A 23,405-nucleotide genomic window follows, 5' to 3' on the forward strand; every position below is an offset into this window, starting at 1 on the left:
GAAATTGACAAAATATTGAAGGCAGTCTGGCTTGACACATCACATGACAGTAAAAACAAACAAAATAAAATAAAAACCCCAAAACACAACATGCTGCACAGTAAATTCATCCCGATGCAAATGACAATAGATGTTATCCAATTCATAAACATTTTATGAAAAGTTTACATTAACACTTTGTCTCACAGTGCTAAAGTGGCTGATGGCAGCACTCCCTCGCTCACAGGTTACACCAACTTTATGAGACTTCAAAAACCAAACTCATACTGAACCGTAGATAGACAGATAGATAGATCTAAAAGACTTTTAGAATTGCTATAACAGTAAGCACTTGAATGTCATAAAAAAGGTTCTCACATCTGTGAAGCGTTTAAGTACGGAGTCCATCTGAAACTTTGCTGTGTCACAGTAGTTGATGCTGGAGCCTCTGGATTTCTCATAGTTGTCCTTATACACTTTCTGCAAAAATGATTAACACATAGTACACATAGATTTAATAATATCACACAAAATCAGTGACAACTCAAGCAATAAGCAAACAAGTGATGAATCAGTCAAAAATGAATTAGCAGGATATGCTTATGAACTATTTATATACTTGGAGTTAAACCTTAAAGGCCACACGCAGTAAAATCTGAAAATTGATGCAAACCATTGTGAATCAATGTGTTGTGTATCTATTTGGAAGGTCCACGTTCCAAAAAAGTTGTAAGTGGCTGTGAACGGTCACTTCAAGCATTTAAAGTTATCGTGCGCTCTCCACTTAGCGGTAGTCAGTGCAAAGTAGGTCAGCAAGTGTGTGACATCATGACAGGGTGTGGCCTGCCTGGATTAACAGTCTGCAAACACGGGAGACTGGTTTGTGTTAACATTTGTCTCTGCTGTTCTGATTTTTATGTGGATTATGTGGAAATAGTGATTTGGATGTTTTGGATCACTAAGGTATGTTGAGTGTGTTAGGAGATGGTGAATCACTGCAGTGTGTTTGGTTGCTGCAATGTGTCCAAAACTGGAGTTGTTCTTCATAAATTTCCCACAGAGAAGGAGCAACAAGATTCATGGGCAGTTTAAGAGGATCCAAAAGGACTGGGATGGTCCCACAAAAAACTCCACATGCACTCACCGATAATAGCTACATAAACAAGATGCAGTGCAACACGGGGCGAGCCAAGTTCCTGAAGCTGATGAGTGACACCGCCCCGGCATTTACCTCGAAGGTACAGGAATTTGGATGCATTCATGTGTAAAGCCATATTCACTGGTGAACAACTTGATAACTAATATTACGGGTCAAATTATTTCATGTAGCAGTTTTGAGAACAAGCAGAGGAAGAAAAAAAATTGAAGTAACTAAGTCAGGCAGCGTTTCATGTCCTCTCCACTATCAAGCTAAAATATTCTTACTATGAATGTGGTGACAAAACAAGCAAAGTTTTAGTTCACCAGCTGTGACGGGCATCTCTGTTTTACCAGATTCCACAAATTCAAAATCATTCTGGTGCAACCACAGATCCTTAAAAACTCATGATCATATTTAAGATATTTTATCAAAACTGGTATACTTCACAAGGTGGGATAGAACAAGAGGAAATAGATAGGTTCTTGTCCCAAGTGGACCTACCAACCCTGTCGGGGGAAAATCAAAGGGAAATTGGTGGAGATATTACATTGGAAGAGGTTCAACAGGCTATAAAGAAAAGGAGCTCTGGGAAAACTCCTGGAAATGATTGGCTGCTGACAGATTTCTATAAAGAATTCATGGACCTACTATCTCTGAGGCAAAAATCCACAGCAGTGTGGAAGCTATTGTCCAGTGTCTCTTCTAAATGTACACTCAACAAAAATATAAATGCAACACTTTTGGTTTTGCTCCCATTTTGTATGAGATGAACTCAAAGATCTAAAACTTTTTCCACATACACAATATCACCATTTCCCTCAAATATTGTTCACAAACCAGTCTAAATCTGTGATAGTGAGCACTTCTCCTTTGCTGAGATAATCCATCCCACCTCACAGGTGTGCCATATCAAGATGCTGATTAGACACCATGATTAGTGCACAGGTGTGCCTTAGACTGTCCACAATAAAAGGCCACTCTGAAAGGTGCAGTTTTGTTTTATTGGGGGGGGGGGGGTGGGGGGGGGAATACCAGTCAGTATCTGGTGTGACCATCATTTGCCTCATGCAGTGCAACACATCTCCTTCGCATAGAGTTGATCAGGTTGTCAAATGTGGCCTGTGGAATGTTGGTCCACTCCTCTTCAATGGCTGTGCGAAGTTGCTGGATATTGGCAGGAACTGGTACATGCTGTCGTATACGCTGGTCCAGAGCATCCCAAACATGCTCAATGGGTGACATGTCCGGTGAGTATGCCGGCCATGCAAGAACTGGGACATTTTCAGCTTCCACGAATTGTGTACAGATCCTTGCAACATGGGGCAGTGCATTATCCTGCTGCAACATGAGGTGATGTTTTTGGATGGCACAACAATGGGCCTCAGGATCTCGTCACGGTATCTCTGTGCATTCAAAATGCCATCAATAAAATGCACCTGTGTTCTTGTGAACATGCTGGATGTGGAGGTCCGGGGGTGGGGTGGTTACACGTGGTCTGCGGTTGTGAGGCTGGTTGGATGTACTGCCAAATTCTCTGAAAGCCTTTGGAGATGGCTTATGGTAGAGAAATGAACATTCAATACACGAGCAACAGCTCTGGTTGACATTCCTGCTGTCAGCATGCCAATTGCATGCTCCCTCAAATCTTGCAACATCTGTGGCATTGTGCTGTGTGATAAAACTGCACCTTTCAGAGTGGCCTTTTATTGTGGGCAGTCTAAGGCACACCTGTGCACTAATCATGGTGTCTAATCAGCATCTTGATATGGCACACCTGTGAGGTGGGATGGATTATCTCAGCAAAGGAGAAGTGCTCACTATCACAGATTTAGACTGGTTTGTGAACAATATTTGAGGGAAATGGTGATATTGTGTATGTGGAAAACGTTTTAGATCTTTGAGTTCATCTCATACAAAATGGGAGCAAAACCAAAAGTGTTGCGTTTATATTTTTGTTGAGGGTAGATGCTAAAATACTAGCCAAGATATTAGCCACAAGGCTGGAGATGCATCTACCCACCTGATTCATCCGAATCAGGTAGGGTTTATTAGAGGTTCGGCAGATAATGTACGTAGGTTACTACTTTTACTTTGCCCTGAATCCATCGTTGCTTTCTCTTTAGATATAGAGAAAGCTTTTGACAGAGTTGAGTGGACTTACTTGTTTAGTACACTACACAAGTTTGGATTAGGCCCCTCCTTCATAAATTTGGTTAGACTTCCATACTGCAACCCCAAGGCCTCAGTGATGACAAATGGGAATATGTCCTCTTGTTTCCCCCTACACCGGGGTAACAAGGCAGGGCTGTCTCCCGACTCTACTTTTTGCATTGGCATTGGAACCCATAATGGCTGCCATCATGAATAATTCCATTATCAAGGGTGTTTTAGCTGGAAAGATGGAACACACACTATTTCTGTTTGTGGATGATATTTTGTTAGTCACCTCAAATCCAGGAGTGTGATCCCCCTATAGTTGGAACACACCCTCCGGTCCCCCTTCTTAAACAGAGGGACCACCACCCCGGTCTGCCAATCCAGAGGCACTGTCCCCGATCGCCACGCGATGTTGCAGAGGCGTGTCAGCCAAGACAGTCCCACAACATCCAGAGGCTGGATCCAGAGACTCCTCTTACCAGGTCTATTCCAGAGTACTGGAGAGGAGAATTCGACCGATGGTCGAACCTCGGATTCAGGAGGAGCAGTGTGGTTTTTGTCCTGGTCGCAGCACACTGGACCAGCTCTACACGCTCCATCAGGTGCTCGAGGGTTCATGGGAGTTCGCCCAACCAGTCCACATGTGTTTTGTGGATCTGGACACCCTGTGGGGAGTGCTCCGGGAGTATGGGGTCCGGGGTCCTTTGCTAAGGGCTATCCGGTCGCTGTACGACCGCAGCAGGACCTTGGTTCGCATTGCCGGTAGTAAGTCAAACCTGTTTCCAGTGCACGTTGGCCTCCGCCAGGGCTGCCCTTTGTCACCGGTTCTGTTCATTATTTTTATGGACAGAATTTGTAGGCGCAGCCAGGGTGTAGAGGGGGTCTGGTTTGGGAACCACAGAATCTCGTCTCTGCTGTTTGTGGACGATGTGGTTCTGTTGGCTTCATCAAATCAGGACCTTCAGCGTGCACTGGGGTGGTTTGCAGCCGAGTGTGAGGCGTCTGGGATGCAAATCAGCACCTCCAAATCCAAGGCCATGGTTCTCGACCGGAAAAAGGTGCTTTGCCCTCTTCATGTCGGTGGAGTGTCCTTGCCTCAAGTGGAGGAGTTTAAGTATCTCGGGGTCTTATTCACGAGTGAGGGACGGATGGAGCGTGAGATTGATAGACAGATCGGTGCAGCGTCTGCAGTGATGCGGTCACTGTATCGGACCATCATGGTGAAGAGAGAGCTGAGTAGGGGGGCAAAGCTCTCGATTTACCAATCGATCTACGTTCCGATCCTCACCTATGGTCATTAGATTTGGCTCATGACCGAAAGAACGAGATCGCGGGTACAAGCGGCCGAGATGAGTTTCCTCCACAGGGTGGCTGGGCGCTCCCTTAGAGATAGGGTGAGGAGCTCGGTCACTTGGGAGGAGCTCGGAGTCGAGCCACTGCTCCTCCATGTCGAAAGGAGTCAGTTGAGGTGGCTCGGGCATCTTTTCCAGATGCCCCCTGGACGCCTCGCTGGAGAGATGTTCCGGGCACGTCCCATTGGGAGGAGGCCCCGGGGAAGACCCAGGACACGCTGGAAGGATTACATCTCTCGGCTGGCTTGGGAACGCCTTGGGGTTCCCCCGGAGGAGCTGGGGGAGGTGTGTGTGGATCAGGAGGTCTGGGCGGCTTTGCTTGAACTGCTGCCCCCGCGACCCGACTCCGGATAAAGCGGAAGAAAATGGATGGATGGATGGATGGATGGACCCCAAATCCAGAAACAGCTGCCCCCCAAATTCAGTCTTTAATTGATACTTTCTCTCTTATCTATGGTAAATCTGTGAGGAGTAGATAGTTCTCAAAAACTGACTGACTGTGTAAGAGAAGAGTGAGGAAAGCCACCAAGACACCCAGACAACCCAGAAGAAGATACGAGCGTACAGAGTTATGTGGCTGTGATTGGAGAAATTGCTCATAGTGCATGTTTTGCATTTTGTATACCAGTTATACAGCTTCATGATGAAGTGGGATAGAGGAGGATTTTCTTTCACCAATACATCAGATCTAGGCTTGCATCTCAGATGTACCTTCTGGCAAATTGTAGCTGAACATTCAGGTTTTCTTTTTAAGAAAACCCTCCTCTATACCACTTCATCATGTATATCAAGTTGTAGAGATTTGCTTTGAGGTTGAGTTTAAGGAAGATAATTTTACAACTTTTTATACTGAGAAGCCTAATTTACTTTTTTATTTGAAATGGCATAAAAAAATTAAAATGTGTGAAATACCAATGGGCCGAATACTTTTGCAAGGCACTGTATTTTCCACTTTCCATCACTAAACAATATTTATGGATATTTCTGGGTTCAAATTATTTCTGTATACAGTGTTCTAGACAAACATGTTTCATATTGAAAGTTGAGATTAGTCTGAACATTTTGATATGCAAACAAATGATACTAAAATAAAAAAGCATCTTAAAAGCGGAATTAGTGAAAGTATGGTAAAATCAAGGTTAGAGACAAATCTGAGGACCTGAAATACAGCAAAATTTTCAGCAGTGGCCACTATTGACTTTATCCCTGGTACACAGTAAAATCACCAGTGCAAAACTAACACTGACAATGTGAAATTAACACTGACAGTGTACATATGGTCCCACTGTCAGTGTTAATTTCACACTGGTAATGTTACTGTGTTCAGATGAACAGAATTGACCAAAGTCACTCATTCTTTCATAAATGATATAGTTTAGTGACTAAATTTATATGGAATGAGTCAATTCTTTGAGTACGTAAGGAGCTGTTGTATAGGGAGACACCACTTGGAGGTTTGGCATTGCTTAATTTTAGGAATTACTGCGCTGCCAACCTCAGAGTGACCCAACTTCAGATTTGTTTGGAGGGATCACCTAGTTCTCCTTCATGGTTAAACATAAAGACATTTTCTGCTAAGCTTACCTCATTGACAGCACTCATACATACTCCCCTGAATTTTTCTAACTCTTCTTCTTATCAAATATTTTAAGTAAGTATTTTAAGAACTTTACGTGCTGGCCCGGGCTTTGCAGTTGCAGGATGCGGGACTTCTTTGTGTTCCCAGGGTGAAGAAGAAGTCAGCAGGTCAAAGAGCCTTTTCTCATTGTGCACCCACCCTGTGGAACAGTCTTCCTGCGACCGTGAGGCAGTCAGAGTCCGTGGACATTTTTAAGTCAAGACTGAAGACCCATTTTTATTCTCTTTCTTATGACAGAGTGTCTGTGTGTGTGTGTGCGCTGTCTCGATTAGTGATTAGTGATGATTTGTAATAAAGTGTGACAGCATTTGTAGTGTGTTCTTGAAGGTTCTTGGAGCCTACTGTCACGTGGCATTACAAATTGACACAAAATGTTGGGAAAGTGTAGTGACACGGACCCACAACAGGGGGCGCAAATGAACGGTCAATAGATGAGCCAAAAAGTAACAATTTAATGTTGTGAATGTGCACAACGAACATACAGACAATCACAGAATATCATAACAGTCAATACACAGAGGTGACGTGTGGGCAGGCTCGAGGATAGAAGACGTCTGTCCTGAGAAGAGCCGGAACCACACGATTTCCGCCGCCCCAGAACCTGGTGAATACTGGAGCCGCCAAGTCCCGAATTCCCAGGTGATCACCGTCCCCGACTGTCGGATCTGGTACTGCTGGCGAAGAACAAAGACAGTCAAGTGTGGGTGTGTGTACACCCAGTAACAACAACGGTGGGAATGCCACCTCCACCTCTCACTCAATACTTGCAGCGGTCTCAGCTGAAAAGGAGCGCCGTCTTGCACAGCCTCCTCAAAAACGACCGGTTCTCCTGCAAACACTCACAATAAACAGATTTACAAAAGGCTGATGATATTACCTCCTATGAAGTATGATATCTCGGCAACGAGGTGGAGATGACGTCTGGTCTTTATGGAGTGAGATGATGTTGAGTAGATGGGTGACAGCTGTCAAGAGGTAATGAGCGACAGTTGTCACCCCCGGCTGTGTCCATGGCGGCAGCGCCCTCTCGTGCCTGAAGCCTGCACTTCAGGCAGGGCGCCCTCTGGTGGTGGGCCAGCAGTACCTCCTCTTCTGGCGGCCCACACAACAGGACCCCCCCCTCAACGGGCGCCAGGAGGCGCCCGACCAGGTTTGTCGGGGTGTCGGCGGTAGAAGTCGGCCAGGAGGGCCGGATCCAGGATGAAGCTCCTCTTCACCCAGGAGCGTTCTTCGGGTCCATACCCCTCCCAGTCCACCAAGTACTGGAACCCCCGACCCATCCGATGGACGTCCAGGAGCCGGCGCACCGTCCAAGCCGGCTCCCCGTTGATGATCCGAGCAGGAGGCGGCGCCGGTCCGGGAGCACAGAGGGGTGAGGTGTGGTGAGGTTTGATGCGGGACACGTGGAAAACTGGATGGATCCGCAGTGAAGCCGGGAGTTGGAGCTTCACTGCGGCAGGACTGAGGACTTTGAGGATCCTGAAGGGGCCAATGTACCTGTCCTGACGTTTTGGGGAGTCCACCTGGAGGGGGATGTCCTTCGTAGAAAGCCACACCTCCTGCCCGGGCTGGTAAGCAGGGGCCGGGGATCGCCGGCGGTCTGCATGGGTCTTCGCCCTCGTCCGGGCGGAGCGCCACACCCGACGGCACTTCCGCAGGTGGGCCTGGACCGAGGGCACACCGACCTCTCCCTCCACCACGGGAAACAACGGGGGCTGATACCCCAAACACACCTCAAATGGGGAGAGGCCGGTGGCAGAAGACACCTGACTGTTATGCGCATACTCGATCCAGGCCAGATGGTTACTCCAGGCCGTCGGGTGCGCGGATGTGACGCAGCGGAGGGTCTGTTCCAAGTCCTGGTTGGCCCGCTCTGCCTGTCCGTTCGTCTGTGGATGGTACCCGGACGAGAGGCTCACGGTGGCCCCCAGTTCCCTGCAGAAGCTCCTCCAGACGTGTGAGGAGAACTGGGGACCACGATCAGAGACGATGTCGGAGGGTATCCCATGCAGACCGACGACGTGGTGGACCAGGAGGTCTGCTGTCTCCTGGGCTGTTGGGAGCTTCGGGAGGGCCACGAAGTGGGCCGCCTTGGAGAATCGGTCCACTATCGTGAAGATGGTGGTGTTGCCCTGGGACGGCGGGAGGCCCGTGACGAAATCCAGGCCGATGTGGGACCAGGGGCGATGAGGCACCGGCAGCGGCTGGAGGAGTCCTTGGGCCTTCTTATGTACTGCCTTGCCCCTGGCACAGGTGGTGCAGGCCTGGATATATTCCCGGACGTCGGCCTCCATAGACGCCCACCAGAAGCGCTGCCGGACAACTGCCACGGTCCTTCGCACCCCTGGATGACAGGAGAGCTTGGAACCGTGACAGAAGTCCAAGACTGCAGCTCTGGCCTCTGGTGGGACGTACTGACGGTTCTTCGGACCGGTTCCAGGGTCCGGGCTCCGTGCCAGGGCCTCCCGGACGGTCTTCTCCACGTCCCAGGTGAGGGTGGCCACGATAGTGGACTCCGGAATGATGGGCTCCGGTGGATCCGACAGCTCTGTTTTGACTTCGTCTTCGTGTACCCGGGACAAGGCATCCGATCTCTGGTTCTTGGTCCCGGGGCGATAGGTGATCCGGAAGTCGAAACGCCCGAAGAACAGTGACCAGCGGGCTTGCCTGGGGTTCAGCCGCATGGCGGTCCTGATATACTGCAGGTTCCGATGGTCAGTGAAAACCGTGAATGGCACAGACGCTCCCTCCAACAGGTGTCTCCACTCCTCAAGAGCCTCTTTCACCGCAAGGAGTTCTCGATTGCCGACGTCATAGTTCCGTTCAGCCGGGGTCAACCTGCGGGAAAAGTAGGCACACGGGTGAAGAACCTTATCGGTCTCTCCGCTCTGGGACAGCACGGCTCCTATCCCTGAGTCAGAGGCGTCCACTTCAACCATGAACTGGCGGCTAGGGTTGGGCTGCACCAAAACTGGCGCAGTAGAGAACCGTCGTTTCAACTCCTTGAACGCAGCTTCGCACCGATCCGACCAGGTGAAGGGGACTTTTGGAGAGGTCAGGGCGGTCAGGGGGCTAACTACCTGACTGTAGCCCTTAATGAACCTCCTATAGAAATTAGCAAAGCCGAGGAACTGTTGCAGCTTCCTACGGCTTGTTGGTTGGGGCCAATCTCTCACCGCCGCAACCTTGGCCGGATCAGGGGCGACGGAGTTGGAGGAGATTATAAACCCCAGGAAGGACAAAGACGCGCGGTGAAACTCGCACTTCTCGCCCTTCACAAACAGTCGGTTCTCTAACAACCGCTGCAGGACCTGACGTACATGCTGGACATGGGTCTCAGGATCCGGAGAAAAGATGAGAATATCGTCCAGATATACGAAGACGAATCGGTGCAGGAAGTCCCGCAAGACGTCGTTAACCAAGGCTTGGAACGTCGCGGGGGCGTTGGTGAGGCCGAACGGCATGACCAGGTACTCAAAGTGACCTAACGGGGTGTTAAATGCCGTCTTCCATTCGTCTCCCTTCTGGATCCGAACCAGGTGATACGCATTCCTAAGATCCAGCTTAGTAAAGATTTTGGCTCCATGCAGGGGGGTGAACACGGAATCTAACAATGGCAACGGGTATCGGTTGCGAACCGTAATCTCATTCAGCCCCCTGTAATCAATACATGGACGAAGTCCGCCATCTTTCTTGCCCACAAAAAAGAAACCTGCCCCCATCGGGGAGGTGGAGTTCCGGATCAGCCCGGCAGCTAATGAGTCCCGGATGTAGGTCTCCATTGATTCGCGCTCAGGTCGTGAGAGGTTGTACAGCCTGCTGGACGGGAACTCAGCGCCTGGAACCAAATCAATGGCACAATCGTACGGACGGTGCGGGGGAAGGGTGAGTGCCAGATCCTTGCTGAAGACGTCAGCAAGATCGTGGTACTCAACCGGCACTACCGTCAGATTGGGAGGGACTTTGACCTCCTCCTTAGCCTGTGAACCGGGAGGAACCGAGGATCCTAAACACCCCCGATGGCAGGTTTGCTCCACTGAACCACCACCCCAGACGGCCAGTCAATCCGGGGATTGTGCTTCAACATCCATGGGATGCCCAAAATCACGCGGGAGGTAGAAGGAGTCACACTTATGCGCCCCCAATTACAGGATTCCTGGATAGCAGTATTCTCCTTGTTTGTAAAGATTTTCAAAACTCAAATTAAATCTGACCTACTCCTATTAATTTTCAACATAGCAGAAAATTGTGAAAATATACAGAATACTCATACTCTGTGCAATAACCATTCTCCTGTTATGGAAAGAGAACCGTGTACCAGCCTTGAAAGACTGGATTCTTTTACAAACTGACATCCTCCACCTGGAAAGAATCTGACACACTGGATTCCTCCCAGGCTTGAAGAACTTGAGGAGTGTGGGAACCAGTTATCTCTTACTGTATTGAACAAACCATGATCCTCACTCCCTGTAGGCAGTAATACTCAGGGACAGCAGGAGCTGTAGGGTCTGAAGGGGCTTTCTTGTTTTCTGTCTTTCTTCTTTCCCCTTTCTGTGATAATTATATTACTGTTATTGTTTTGTGTGTGTGTGTGTGTGTGTGTGTGTGTGTGTGTGTGTGTGTGTGTGTGTGTGTGTGTGTGTGTGTGTGTGTGTGTGTGTGTGTGTGTGTGTGTGTGTGTGTGTGTGTGTGTGTGTGTGTGTGTGCGTGCTTTTAATTTAAAATGAAGCATCATGGGTATTTTGCAAAGTATACCATGTTGATGTCTGTGCTTCAAATAAAAACATTTAAAAAGATTTGGTGGAATTTGTTACCTTGCTCACTCGACACCTGATTTTCCTAAGCTGGAAGTCTTCTGTATCTCCTTCTCACGCCTCATGGATCAAGAACATTCTTCACTTTGTGAAAGTAGAAAATATTCTGTGTACTCTGAATGGCTCACCTGCCAAATTTAATAAAACTTGTGGACTCAGTACATGGTGAGAGGTTGGTGTTTACAGCTATCCCAGAATAACTTTTCAAATTAATATTTTTTTTAATTTGTGAGGTTTATTTATGTATTTATTGAGGACCTGGAATCCTTTTAATTCGACACTCCCACAGGAATAAACACTTGTATAAATGTTGTCCACAACCATGTGACTCATAAAGGTATTCATTTCTAAGTGCATGAGGTTGATTAGATACATACGTCACTGAGGATTGTGCCAGCGTATCTGAGCTGCCTGAGCAGAGGGTTCTCTGTGGCGGGGAGGGTGTTGTAGTCAGACTGTGCTTTTGTCTTCTCATATTCTTTCTTGTATTGGACCTGAAGGCAAAATGTGGACAATACAGCGAGTAAGAAGACAAGAAAGGTGGATGTGCATTAACAGGTAATGACCCACAACACTGACATAGCTAGTCAGGAGTGAACTGCACCTTTTTCTTTATACATACATATGTGTGTGTATAAAGAAAAAAAAAAAAAAAAAAAAAAAATATATATATATATATATATATATATATATATATATGTTACAGCCTTATTTCAAAATTAATTTTTTTCCCTCAAATTCTACACACAATACCCCACAATGATAATGTGATTTTTTTTTTTTTTTTTTTTTTTAGATTTTTGCTAATTTATTAAAAATAGCAATCCAAGAAATCACGTGCATATAAGGATTCACAGCCATGAAGCCATGAAGCCGAAATATCAAGCTCTGGTGCATCCTGTTTCCGCTGATCATCCTTGAGATGTTTCTACAGCTTAATTGGAGTCCACCTGGGGCAAATTCAGTTGATTGGACATGATTTGGAAAGACACACACCTGTCTACATATAAGGTCCCACAGTTGACAGTGCATGTCAGACCACAAATCAAGCATGAAATCAAAGGAACTGTCTGTGGACCTCTGAGAAGAATTGGCTCAAGGCACAAATGCGGGGAAGGTAAAAAAAAAAAAATTCTGCTGCTTTTAAGGTCCCAATGAGCACAGTGGCCTCCAAAATCTGTAAATGGAAGATGTTTGGATCCACCAGGACTCTTCCGAGAGCTGAGCCTGCCTGGAGTTTGCCAAAAGGCACCTGAAGAACTCTGAAAACATAAGAAACAAATTTCTCTGGTTTGATGTGACAAAGATTGAACTCTCTGGTGTGAATGCCAGGCATCACGTTTGGAGGAAACCAGGCATCATCCCTACAGTGAAGTATGGTGGTGGCAGCATCATGCTGTGGGGATATTTTTCAGTGGCAAGAACTGGGAGACTAGTCAGGATTGAGGGAAAGATGAATACAGCAAAGTACAAAGATATCCTGGATGAAAATCTGCTCTAGAGCGCTCTTGACCTCAGACTTGGGTGACGGTTCACCTGTCAGCAGGACAATGACCCTAAGCAAACAGCAAAGATATCAAATGTGTGGCTTCAGAACAACTCTGCGAATGTCCTTGAGTGGCCCAGCCAGAGCCCAGACCTGAATCCAATTGAACCTCTCTGGAGAGATCTGAAAATGTCTGTGCACCGATACTCCCCATCCAACCTGATGGAGCTTGAGTGGTGATGCAAAGAGGAATGGGCAAAACTGCCCAAAGATAGGTGCGCCAAGCTTGTGGCATCATATTCAAGAAGACTTGAGGCTGTAATTGCTGCCAAAGGTGCAACAAAGCATTGCGCAAAGAGTGTGATTTCTTAGGGGGGGTTTTTTTCATAAATTTGCTAAAATTTCAAAGAAGCCCTTTTTGTGTTTTGGGTAGAATTTTAAGGAAAATAATTAATTTATTCAATATTGGAATCAGGCTGTAAAATAACAAAATGTTTAAAAAGTGAAGTGCTATGAATACTTTCTGGATGCACTGTATTTGCATTGTGTGTAATAATGTGGGTGGCTATGACCTCAAACTGAAAATCCAGATCACACTGTCTTAACATGAGTGGGTTCAACAACGTACGTCTGTCTGTCAGAGCTGACAAAAATAGAGCTGACAAAAATACCATTGTGTGTGTGTGTGTGTGTGTGTATGCGTGCGTGGGCTTACCTCACTAGCAGCAACACGAGCCTTCTTGTTTGTGTCATAAACAGGTGTGTCTGTTTGCATGAAATAAACTTTGTCTTTTTTGTCCTCATAATCTTGAGTGTATTTTCTCTGGAAAGAAAAGGGATCAGCATTTAGATGAAGTAAAGAAAAATGACAAAATATTTTTCTGACAATCCTTCATGTGGCATTAGAAACTTACATTGCTGAGGTTTTCCATCGCCACTCTCGCAATGGCCACATCAAAATAGGGCGTCTCACACCACTGACCTTTAACATTTTCATTATAATCTTTTTTATACTTAAGCTGCAGGGAACAGAAAAACACATCATTACATGCACATCAAAGTAACACAGAGTCATGTACAGAGGCTAACTGGACTATAGCAGCTTATGTATTTTAATATGTTGGCTAAAAGTAATGGGGAATGACTGGAATCCTTATCATTCCGTGCTGTTATAAGCCTTTCCCTCCCAGTTTAGTTCACCCAGTAAAAGCACAGAGCAGGTGGTCTGCTATCCACAGCAGTGCCAAAGGCTTTGTTTGACTCCAACACCACTGTTCCCATGTGCACTATGAAAGTCTCAGCTCTGTGCCTTGACTGTATGTCAAATAAAAATAAAAATACACACATTTATAGATACAATCTCATTTGTATTTAGACAGGACCACCTGAAAGGTTAATAGTGCAGCGGAGAAGAGAATATTTAGAGGGGAATCCTGCAAATCCTGCAAATGGTGATAAAAGCATCAAATTCAGCAAAAATACTCCTCCTCTTTTAAAAAAAAAAAACGATTGGCCACTTGAATTTACAATCGGTGGTCAGGTAGAGGTCAATTGAAGAATTACACAGAGGTCAAAATTAAAAGATCATATTGAAAAATATTCCACATTATTTACCTGATCATAAAGGTTCCAAAAAGGTATAGTTTGGACTATCTGTGACTGAATTCTATGGAGTTATGGGATAAAAACAGCAAGCATGGTGACAAAGGTCAGTGTCAGTTTGTACAGGGATCAAAAGTTAAAGTTGCTCCAGTTTTGGTAAAAAGTGATGCAAATTACTAGTTGAGTTAACATGGTTTTAAAAAGGAATAGTTTGGACCATGTATCATCCTTACGTATCACATTGCGAGGTAACATATGTCACATGTCATAGAATCCAATAGACATAGACCTTGTTTGACGTTTACTTTGGAGACCAAGCATTCAACACTGTCAAAACTATTCCATTTATTAATCCTATTTCTTTCAGTAAATATGACACCTGACTTAGAATATCTGGTTGATATTGTGAGGTATAAAAAAAAAACACATATGTGTACTATATATAAAGTTTCTATGATTTGATGGATTTTTTTTTTCCAGCTTACATCACTGTGCTGATCAGATGCTCTCTTGGCCAGCTCCACCTCAGGAGGATCAGGCAGGGACGTGTACTTTGCCTTTCGCTCATGATGGCCCTTTTTGTAGTGAACCTGCAATGGCACAACAGGAAGTGAAATTTGCAAAGATGCTTAATTCTTCAACATCAACAGCTGAATTCAGTGAGTGGTTTGTATCCCAGCTACCATTAACAACAGTGGGATCAATCCTGAGTTGCCATTAGCACCATCAGTGCACCCCAGGCTTTCCGTGTGAGTTGGTAAGACAGTTCTTGCTCAGTTGTGCTCAGACATAACTGGTAACACACAGGTGGTTATCAGCTTCATTTGTTAACAGTGGCTGTCTGCTTCAGCTTCTGTGCACACTCACATGAAAGAGTGCATGTACCACATCATTTAGCGCTTCTTCTGCAAAAACTAACCACTTACATGAACCCCCCCCCCCCCCCCCCGAAAACCTCCCTGAAAACCCCCTTCTGTTTGATCATTTCTTAATAACATTTACATTTACTCTGATGGACTACCCAGCAGTGGGGAATAAGTTTCATTACAGTAGAAGTCTTTCAGAAAGCGCTGTAACTAGGTTTAAGGATATGATTCCTTCTTTATGTTCTCCAATGCCATATACCAACACAGGGCAGAGTAGCTACCTAAACTCTGTGAGTGAGATAGATTATCTCGTCAATAGTTTTATATCCTCATTGAGGACAACTTTGGATGCTGTAGCTCCTCTGAAAAAAAGAGCTTTAAATCAGAAGTGCCTGACTCCATGGTATAACTCACAAACTCGCAGCTTAAAGCAGATAACCCGTAAGTTGGAGAGGAAATGGCGTCTCACTAATTTAGAAGATCTTCACTTAGCCTGGAAAAAGAGTCTGTTGCTCTATAAAAAAGCCCTCCGTAAAGCTAGGACATCTTACTACTCATCACTAATTGAAGAAAATAAGAACAACCCCAGGTTTCTTTTCAGCACTGTAGCCAGGCTGACAAAGAGTCAGAGCTCTATTGAGCCGAGTATTCCTTTAACTTTAACTAGTAATGACTTCATGACTTTCTTTGCTAATAAAATTTTAACTATTAGAGAAACAAATTACTCATAACCATCCCAAAGACATATCGTTCTCTTTGGCTGCTTTCAGTGATGCCGGTATTTGGTTAGACTCTTTCTCTCCGATTGTTCTGTCTGAGTTATTTTCATTAGTTACTTCCTCCAAACTATCAACATGTCTATTAGACCCAATTCCTACCAGGCTGCTCAAGGAAGCCCTACCATTAATTAATGCTTCAATCTTAAATATGATCAATCTATCTTTATTAGTTGGCCATGTACCACAGGCTTTTAAGGTGGCAGTAATTAAACCATTACTTAAAAAGCCGTCACTTGACCCAGCTATCTTAGCTAATTATAGGCCAATCTCCAACCTTCCTTTTCTCTCAGAAATTCTTGAATGGGTAGTTGTAAAACAGCTAACTGATCATCTGCAGAGGAATGGTCTATTTGAAGAGTTTCAGTCAGGGTTTAGAATTCATCATAGTACAGAAACAGCATTAGTGAAGGTTACAAATGATCTTCTTATGGCCTCAGACAGTGGACTCATCTCTGTGCTTGTTCTGTTAGACCTCAGTGCTGCTTTTGATACTGTTGACCATAAAATTTTATTACAGAGATTAAAGCATGCCGTAGGTATTAAAGGCACTGCGCTGCGGTGGTTTGAATCATATTTATCTAATAGATTACAATTTGTTCATGTAAATGGGGAATCTTCTTCACAGACTAAGGTTAATTATGGAGTTCCACAAGGTTCTGTGCTAGGACCAATTTTATTCACTTTATACATGCTTCCCTTAGGTAGTATTATTAGACGGTATTGCTTAAATTTTCATTGTTACGCAGATGATACCCAGCTTTATCTATCCATGAAGCCAGAGGACACACACCAATTAGCTAAACTGCAGGATTGTCTTACAGACATAAAGACATGGATGACCTCTAATTTCCTGCTTTTAAACTCAGATAAAACTGAAGTTATTGTACTTGGCCCCACAAATCTTAGAAACATGGTGTCTAACCAGATCCTTACTCTGGATGGCATTACCCTGACCTCTAGTAATACTGTGAGAAATCTTGGAGTCATTTTTGATCAGGATATGTCATTCAATGTGCATATTAAACAAATATGTAGGACTGCTTTTTTGCATTTGCGCAATATCTCTAAAATTAGAAAGGTCTTGTCTCAGAGTGATGCTGAAAAACTAATTCATGCATTTATTTCCTCTAGGCTGGACTATTGTAATTCATTATTATCAGGTTGTCCTAAAAGTTCCCTGAAAAGCCTTCAGTTAATTCAAAATGCTGCAGCTAGAGTACTGACAGGGACTAGAAGGAGAGAGCATATCTCACTCATATTGGCTTCTCTTCATTGGCTTCCTGTTAATTCTAGAATAGAATTTAAAATTCTTCTTCTTACTTATAAGGTTTTGAATAATCAGGTCCCATCTTATCTTAGGGACCTTGTAGTACCATATCACCCCAATAGAGCGCTTCACTCTCAGACTGCAGGCTTACTTGTAGTTCCTAGGGTTTGTAAGAGTAGAATGGGAGGCAGAGCCTTCAGCTTTCAGGCTTCTCTCCTCTGGAACCAGCTCCCAATTTAGATCAGGGAGACAGACACCCTCTCTACTTTTAAGATTAGGCTTAAAACTTTCCTTTTTGCTAAAGCTTATAGTTAGGGCTGGATCAGGTGACCCTGAACCATCCCTTAGTTATGCTGCTATAGACTTAGACTGCTGGGGGGGTTCCCATGATGCACTGAGTGTTTATTTCTCTTTTTGCTCTGTATGCACCACTCTGCATTTAATCATTAGTGATTGATCTCTGCTCCCCTCCACAGCATGTCTTTTTCCTGGTTCTCTCCCTCAGCCCCAACCAGTCCCAGCAGAAGATTGCCCCTCCCTGAGCCTGTTTCTGCTGGAGGTTTCTTCCTGTTAAAAGGGAGTTTTTCCTTCCCACTGTCGCCAAGTGCTTGCTCACAGGGGGTCGTTTTGACCGTTGGGGTTTTTCCGTAATTATTGTATGGCTTTGCCTTACAATATAAAGCGTCTTGGGGCAACTGTTTGTTGTGATTTGGCGCTATATAAATAAAACTGATTTGATTTGATTTGATTTTGATTTTACATGCAGTGCATTTACCTATATTATTTTGTTTTTATTCATCGCTGACTGTGTGAATATGTAAGATAAATAACTTAATAAGCAGCAGGAAATGAATGAATATTTATTATTCATTCATTCATGCTGATTATTCAGGTCGTGCTGGGAGCATTGACACTGGCAACCGTAATCCACTTTATCCACATACATTTTTTTTCCCATGGCTTTATTCATTCAATATTACAACAATAAAAATAGCTTGTGTGAAAACTACATTTAATGTCTTGATTGAAATGTGCTTCACACAAATTATAGTTATGTTTGGGGAGGAAAGCTGGAAAAAGAGCAGAGCTTTCCATCACTGAGCTTCTCACCAAAGACTAGAGCAGTGGTCCCCAATGCTTGGGCCGCAAACTGGCACCAGGCCCTAGGCTGGAATGAACTAGGCTGCAAATACCCATCGGAAGCAAGGGGGAAAAAATTGCATTGTACAGCACTGTGCTTTGTTATTTATTTTCCTTGAAATATCAAAAAACATTACACATCACAAGGAAATTCATTAACAAAAGAGCAGCAAGTCAGAATTCTACTCAGAGTTCTTTGTGGATATTTGAACTTCTCACCCTGTACCTGAGTGCAAGCCCAGATACCCTATAGTGGAACCTCATTTTCATCACTTGTATCCACAAATTTGTTCTTTCTGTCATTACATAAAGTTCATGGCCATAGGTGAGGAAAGGGGTGTAAACTGACTAGTAAATCAAGAGTCTTTCTTCACCATGATTGTCAGGTACAGCGTCCACAGGACCTCAGACACAGCACCGATCTGTCTGTCGAGCTCTGCAACATGACGCTGCATTGAGGCATGAAAGCCTTTTTCATGGTGGAAACTTCAAAAAAACAACCCTCAGCTGGAGACTTGTGAGTATATCATTTTAACACTCCATACATTCTCAATGCCTTCAACATCAGATATCTTAAAATTTAAACGTGGTGCAGCAGATTTAAGAATTACTGCCAAGAAGTGCAGAATTCCGACATGAAGGATAAGAGCAAATTACTTTTGTTTTTGATCAAATCAATGTGAATGTGTGTCTGTCCAAACACTAAAACCTTCAAAAGTGCATTACTTTAAAACTAAAACATATAGTTGATATTTTCACTTTATAAAACACCAGATGTGACGTTAATTTAAATAACTTGTCTGGAATTATGTTGTGGCTGGCGTGCCTGGCTGGCTTTTGTGTCTTTTGTTTCTGTCTTTTGGTTTTCCTCCCAGGTGGTGCGCATTTGGGACTGAGTGGCTGTGTAGCTGAGTTTATCAGGACCTCACCCTGATCACCTGAGGCTGATCACCTGCGGCTCGTCAGGACTCACAGCTGTGGTGCATCTACATGGATTGGAACATGTTGGCATTTAAGACTGGAGTACACAGTGTGTATTTGCCAGAGACTCGACCTTGTGACCAGACAGGTGAGATCGTCGTCTCAAGAGCCATCTCATCATCAGTGGATGCAGAGAACGTCCAGGTTTGATGCATGGTCTGTGAAAGAGGAGGGGGTGAGGTCTCACGCTCGTCAGCACACTTCCTGAGGTACGTTAGATTTTGTGACTAACATTTATACAGTCAGTAAATGTGGTGTCCCTCACACCTTATTGTATTGAGCTGTTATGTTGGTCGTTTTAATTAGCTTCCACTGCAGTGAGTTTGTGAACAGGATGTTCCATGCCTGCAGGGTGGGAAGCTGATTAGTAATTAAGCCAGGAAGTGTTTGCTGTTTGTACACCTTTGAGCGTTCTCTCTGTGTGTTGAGTGTGGACTCACAAGATGATTTCTTCATTCACAGACTCGGTTTGTCGCGGCCACCTGGGGGGTGTCGGCGGGGTCCTGGGGTCCGAACTGGTTCTGGCTCCGGATGGTTAGCGCTGCTGGGAGCGCACCGCAATCCACCACGCCAGACCGCGCACTTTTATATTTATCACATCACTGTTACGTTTATTAAACTCTGTTATCCTTTGTACCGTGCTCTGCTTATTTTATACTGGGTCCTTCAAACGCTGGTCGGTTCTCCGGGCTGCGTCCGACACATAACAGAATTAGTTTGGTTAAAATGTTAACCATAAGTTAAAACTGTATGCCTGTTGATGACTTGCGTGATATGCCGGCGAGTCTGTATGGTGTAAAGAGAAATTGTCTTTATTATCCCTCCTCCTCTTTTTACTTGGTCACCAGGTCTCTTTTACTGACTGAAAGCTAATGTGACACAGAAGTGCTGGCTCGTTGTTGTGTCAGTAGCTGCTAGTGTACTGAAATCAATACTGAAAGTTATCAGTTTAGCTTTTATCTGCAACTTCTGATATTTTTTTTTTAGGGGTTTATCAGTTTAGCTTTATAAAAGATAACTTTTCAGTTAGCGGATTAACTGTTATCAAAGCTAACTTTTTGGTTAGCTGTGCCCAGAACAGCTATCATCAAAGTCAGTCTGTAAAATTAACCACTCTGTCGAGCTATTCCAAAGTCCTCAAACTCAGGAAATTTCACTGATCTTTTCAACTAATATTTGTGTTATTACAAGGTCCATATACTAGACCATTTGTCACAGATCATTTGTTAGCATCTCAGATCACTCAACACTCAACACTCAAAACAGTTACTGAGTGAATTGAATCCTTGAAACTGTTGCACGTAGACCAGAAAGAGAAATGCTGATCTGTCTATGTCCATGTTCTGCTTCTATCAAAACTCTTCTTAAAGACTATAAAATCACTCTGTGATTACAGTGAGACCTCATGTGTGTGTCCTGTGTTGGATTTCAAGCACGTTTTCATTTGGGAGTCCATGGCAGTTACTGCAATGCTCCACTGGTTCCATTGATGATTTTCACAAAAAGACTTTGGAGATGCAACCAAAGGTAGGAGAGTAGTTGCCCAGTATTGTAGTTTCTGATTTCTGATGGTTTGCTCACAACATAACCCCACTGTAAAGGTAACTGAAGAGGTGGAAAGAGTCCAAATAAGACCTCTGCAGTAATACAGGCATTGTTCTAGCTAGAATGTTGGTGAAGAGAGGCCTGAACTGGAAGGCAATGGTCTCAATCTGCTGATTGTCACAAAGCTGAGTCACTAACTAAAACAGTAACTTATTGCATTTCCTTCACTGGGTAGCTGGACTCAACCTTTGGATGAAGAGTGCGAACTTACAAAAGTAGCCCAGAACTGAACTGCTGCTCCACTGCATTGAAATAACCCAGTTGAGGTAGTTTTGGTATAATCACCCACAACTCCCCTGTAGGCCAGCCTGCGTAGAGTATTTTGCCATTTTGGACTGGGGTCAACCACTGGGTTAGACCCAGAACATGCTGGTGGAATTATAGATACCATGTGTCCTGGGAATGAGATGGCAGAGTTGTTGGCTGCCTCGTTTTGCCTGCTACCACTAAAAACTACTCAGATAAGTAATGGAAGATAGGCTTCTTTGGATGGATGGATTGAAATGTATTTGAGATCTGGGTGTTGTTAGGTTACTACGTACATCACTGAGGGCTTCCTGAGCCTTGGCCACCCTGCGCAGCTCAGGGCTGTCACTGTAAGGGTAGAACATAGTTTTCTCTTCATCCCAGTTCTCTGTGTAGAGTCTCTACACAAGCAAAAAAGGCAAAAATGTTTAACAGTCTCCAGAATAAAAAAAAAGTTGTTTTTTAAACCAGAAATTCTGTAAAAATTGAAGGCAACATGCTTACTTTGCTGTAGTTAGCAGCATTCTTCACTGCAAGAACCAGCTCAGGAGCATCAGGAGGTAGCAGGTACCTGTCTTTAGTTTCATCCCACTTCTGTCTGTACAACACCTAAAGAGATATGGGAGGCCACGTGTTGATCATTAAAGGGTTATCTAACATTTATGTCTTTTAACATGTACAGTACTTAAAAGCAAGACGATTGCTACAAGATCCCATAACTTACCTTACTAATCAAGTCAGACACTTTCTTGACATGGGCGACCTCCATGGCCTTACCATCATACAAGCTTGTTGTCCGGACTTTATTTCCCTCCATTCGGTATTTAACCTGATGAAAATGAGTGCATTTTTTTTAATACTCTTACTGAGAGGATGGCAAAAAACAAATCTGAGTAATTTTGCTTCCTTTGTGTTAAACCAATCTTATGCCATTGTTATTTACTCTGCATTCACAGACAAACACAAGTTACTGTTAATCACAGAATCATTTCACTTCGGTCTATGACAGTACATGTAAAACACCTCAGGCACTCATGTTTACTTCAATTAAATTGAATTTATTTAAACGGCACCAAATTGCAACATAGATTACACCAAGGCACTACATAAGAGCAAGGTCTAATCTTACCCACCCCCTGAACAAGCACAATGGCATACTCTTTCACATACTCTTCAACTGGTTATGGTATCGAAACTATCACCATCTGCCCATTTTATTATTGTTGTGGGTTTGCCCGGTTAGTCTGTCAGAACCCCTTGTCTGTGCATTATGTCCTCGTCGTCTATCATGTGTGTAGGTCAGGTCTGTCTCCCATGTGGCTTTCTGTCTCGGTGTGTGTGTGTGTGTGTGTGTGTGTGTGTGTGTGTGTGTGTGTGTGTGTGTGTGTGTGTGTGTGTGTGTGTGTGTGTGTGTGTGTGTGTGTGCGTGGATTTTTATGTGTGGTGTCTTTCTCCTGTGTGTGAAGGGGTCAGCTGTGTGGTCTGCTGTCTGTGCGCCCTTATGTCTTCCCCATTCGCTGTCTTCTGTGTTCTTGTATTCGTGTCAAAACTTCATTCTGTCTGGGTTCCATGTTTATCCTCTGTGTATAGTCATTGACTGAGGTTTCTGGTTTTTTGCACTGTTCATTTGCACTGTTCATTCATCTTTGAGTGTTTATCATGTGTCGTGTTATCTACTAGTTCCACGTTTGTGTTTTTATTTTGTGCATTTCATGTTTTAGTTTTATATTTCTTGTTCAGGTTTTATTTACCCATTTATGTTGCGTTGTCCATTTTATTCTTCTCTCTGTGTGTTCCTTTATTTCCTGCTGGCTTTTCCGTCGTTACTAATTTTACACCTATTCTTTATTCGTTGAGTTTGTATTTAAGCCACACCTTCCTCTGTTCTCCAGTATGTAAGTATTTTGCAACCTACTGTGTTTTTGATGGTCATTTTTGTTTCTTTCCGTTTCTCACCTAGTTGTTTGATTCACAACAAACAATTCACAATTAACAACCAACATATGGAACACGATATGGAATATCAAAGCACCTTGTTTTTTGCCCATGACTCCTGTTTCCTAGCTACCTGCTTCTGGGGTTCTGTTTTGACTCAGAGTAGCTTAAAACATAACAATTAACCTTTTAGCCTTGAATACTAATGTTCACACTGCATTTTTGGAAACAGACAGGACTCAACAGTACCTCGCTAAGCTGCTCCTGAGCCTTCCTGATGCGGATCATTTCAGGTGTATCAGTGATGAAGGCAGGGGGCGCCCCTCTGGAAATGTCATAGGCATGACGGTACTTATTCTATGTGGGAGAACAATCACCACACAAAGTTACAAAACACTCATGACAAAGAACAGAAA

General features: G+C 44.2%; 1 protein-coding gene across 1 annotated transcript in view; it reads right to left on the bottom strand.

Moving 5' to 3' along the window:
* LOC117524088 (nebulin-like) overlaps positions 1–23,405 on the bottom strand; it is a 267,815-nt gene that overhangs the window by 222,612 nt on the left and 21,798 nt on the right. Inside the window, 9 exon segments of the mRNA XM_034185819.1 lie at positions 358–459; positions 11,460–11,576; positions 13,284–13,391; positions 13,483–13,587; positions 14,656–14,760; positions 21,351–21,455; positions 21,559–21,663; positions 21,779–21,883; positions 23,239–23,346. Of these exon segments, the coding sequence (XP_034041710.1) occupies positions 358–459; positions 11,460–11,576; positions 13,284–13,391; positions 13,483–13,587; positions 14,656–14,760; positions 21,351–21,455; positions 21,559–21,663; positions 21,779–21,883; positions 23,239–23,346 (960 nt within the window).

Source organism: Thalassophryne amazonica, chromosome 14 (assembly GCF_902500255.1).
Source record: "Thalassophryne amazonica chromosome 14, fThaAma1.1, whole genome shotgun sequence".
Taxonomy (NCBI): Eukaryota; Metazoa; Chordata; class Actinopteri; order Batrachoidiformes; family Batrachoididae; genus Thalassophryne; species Thalassophryne amazonica.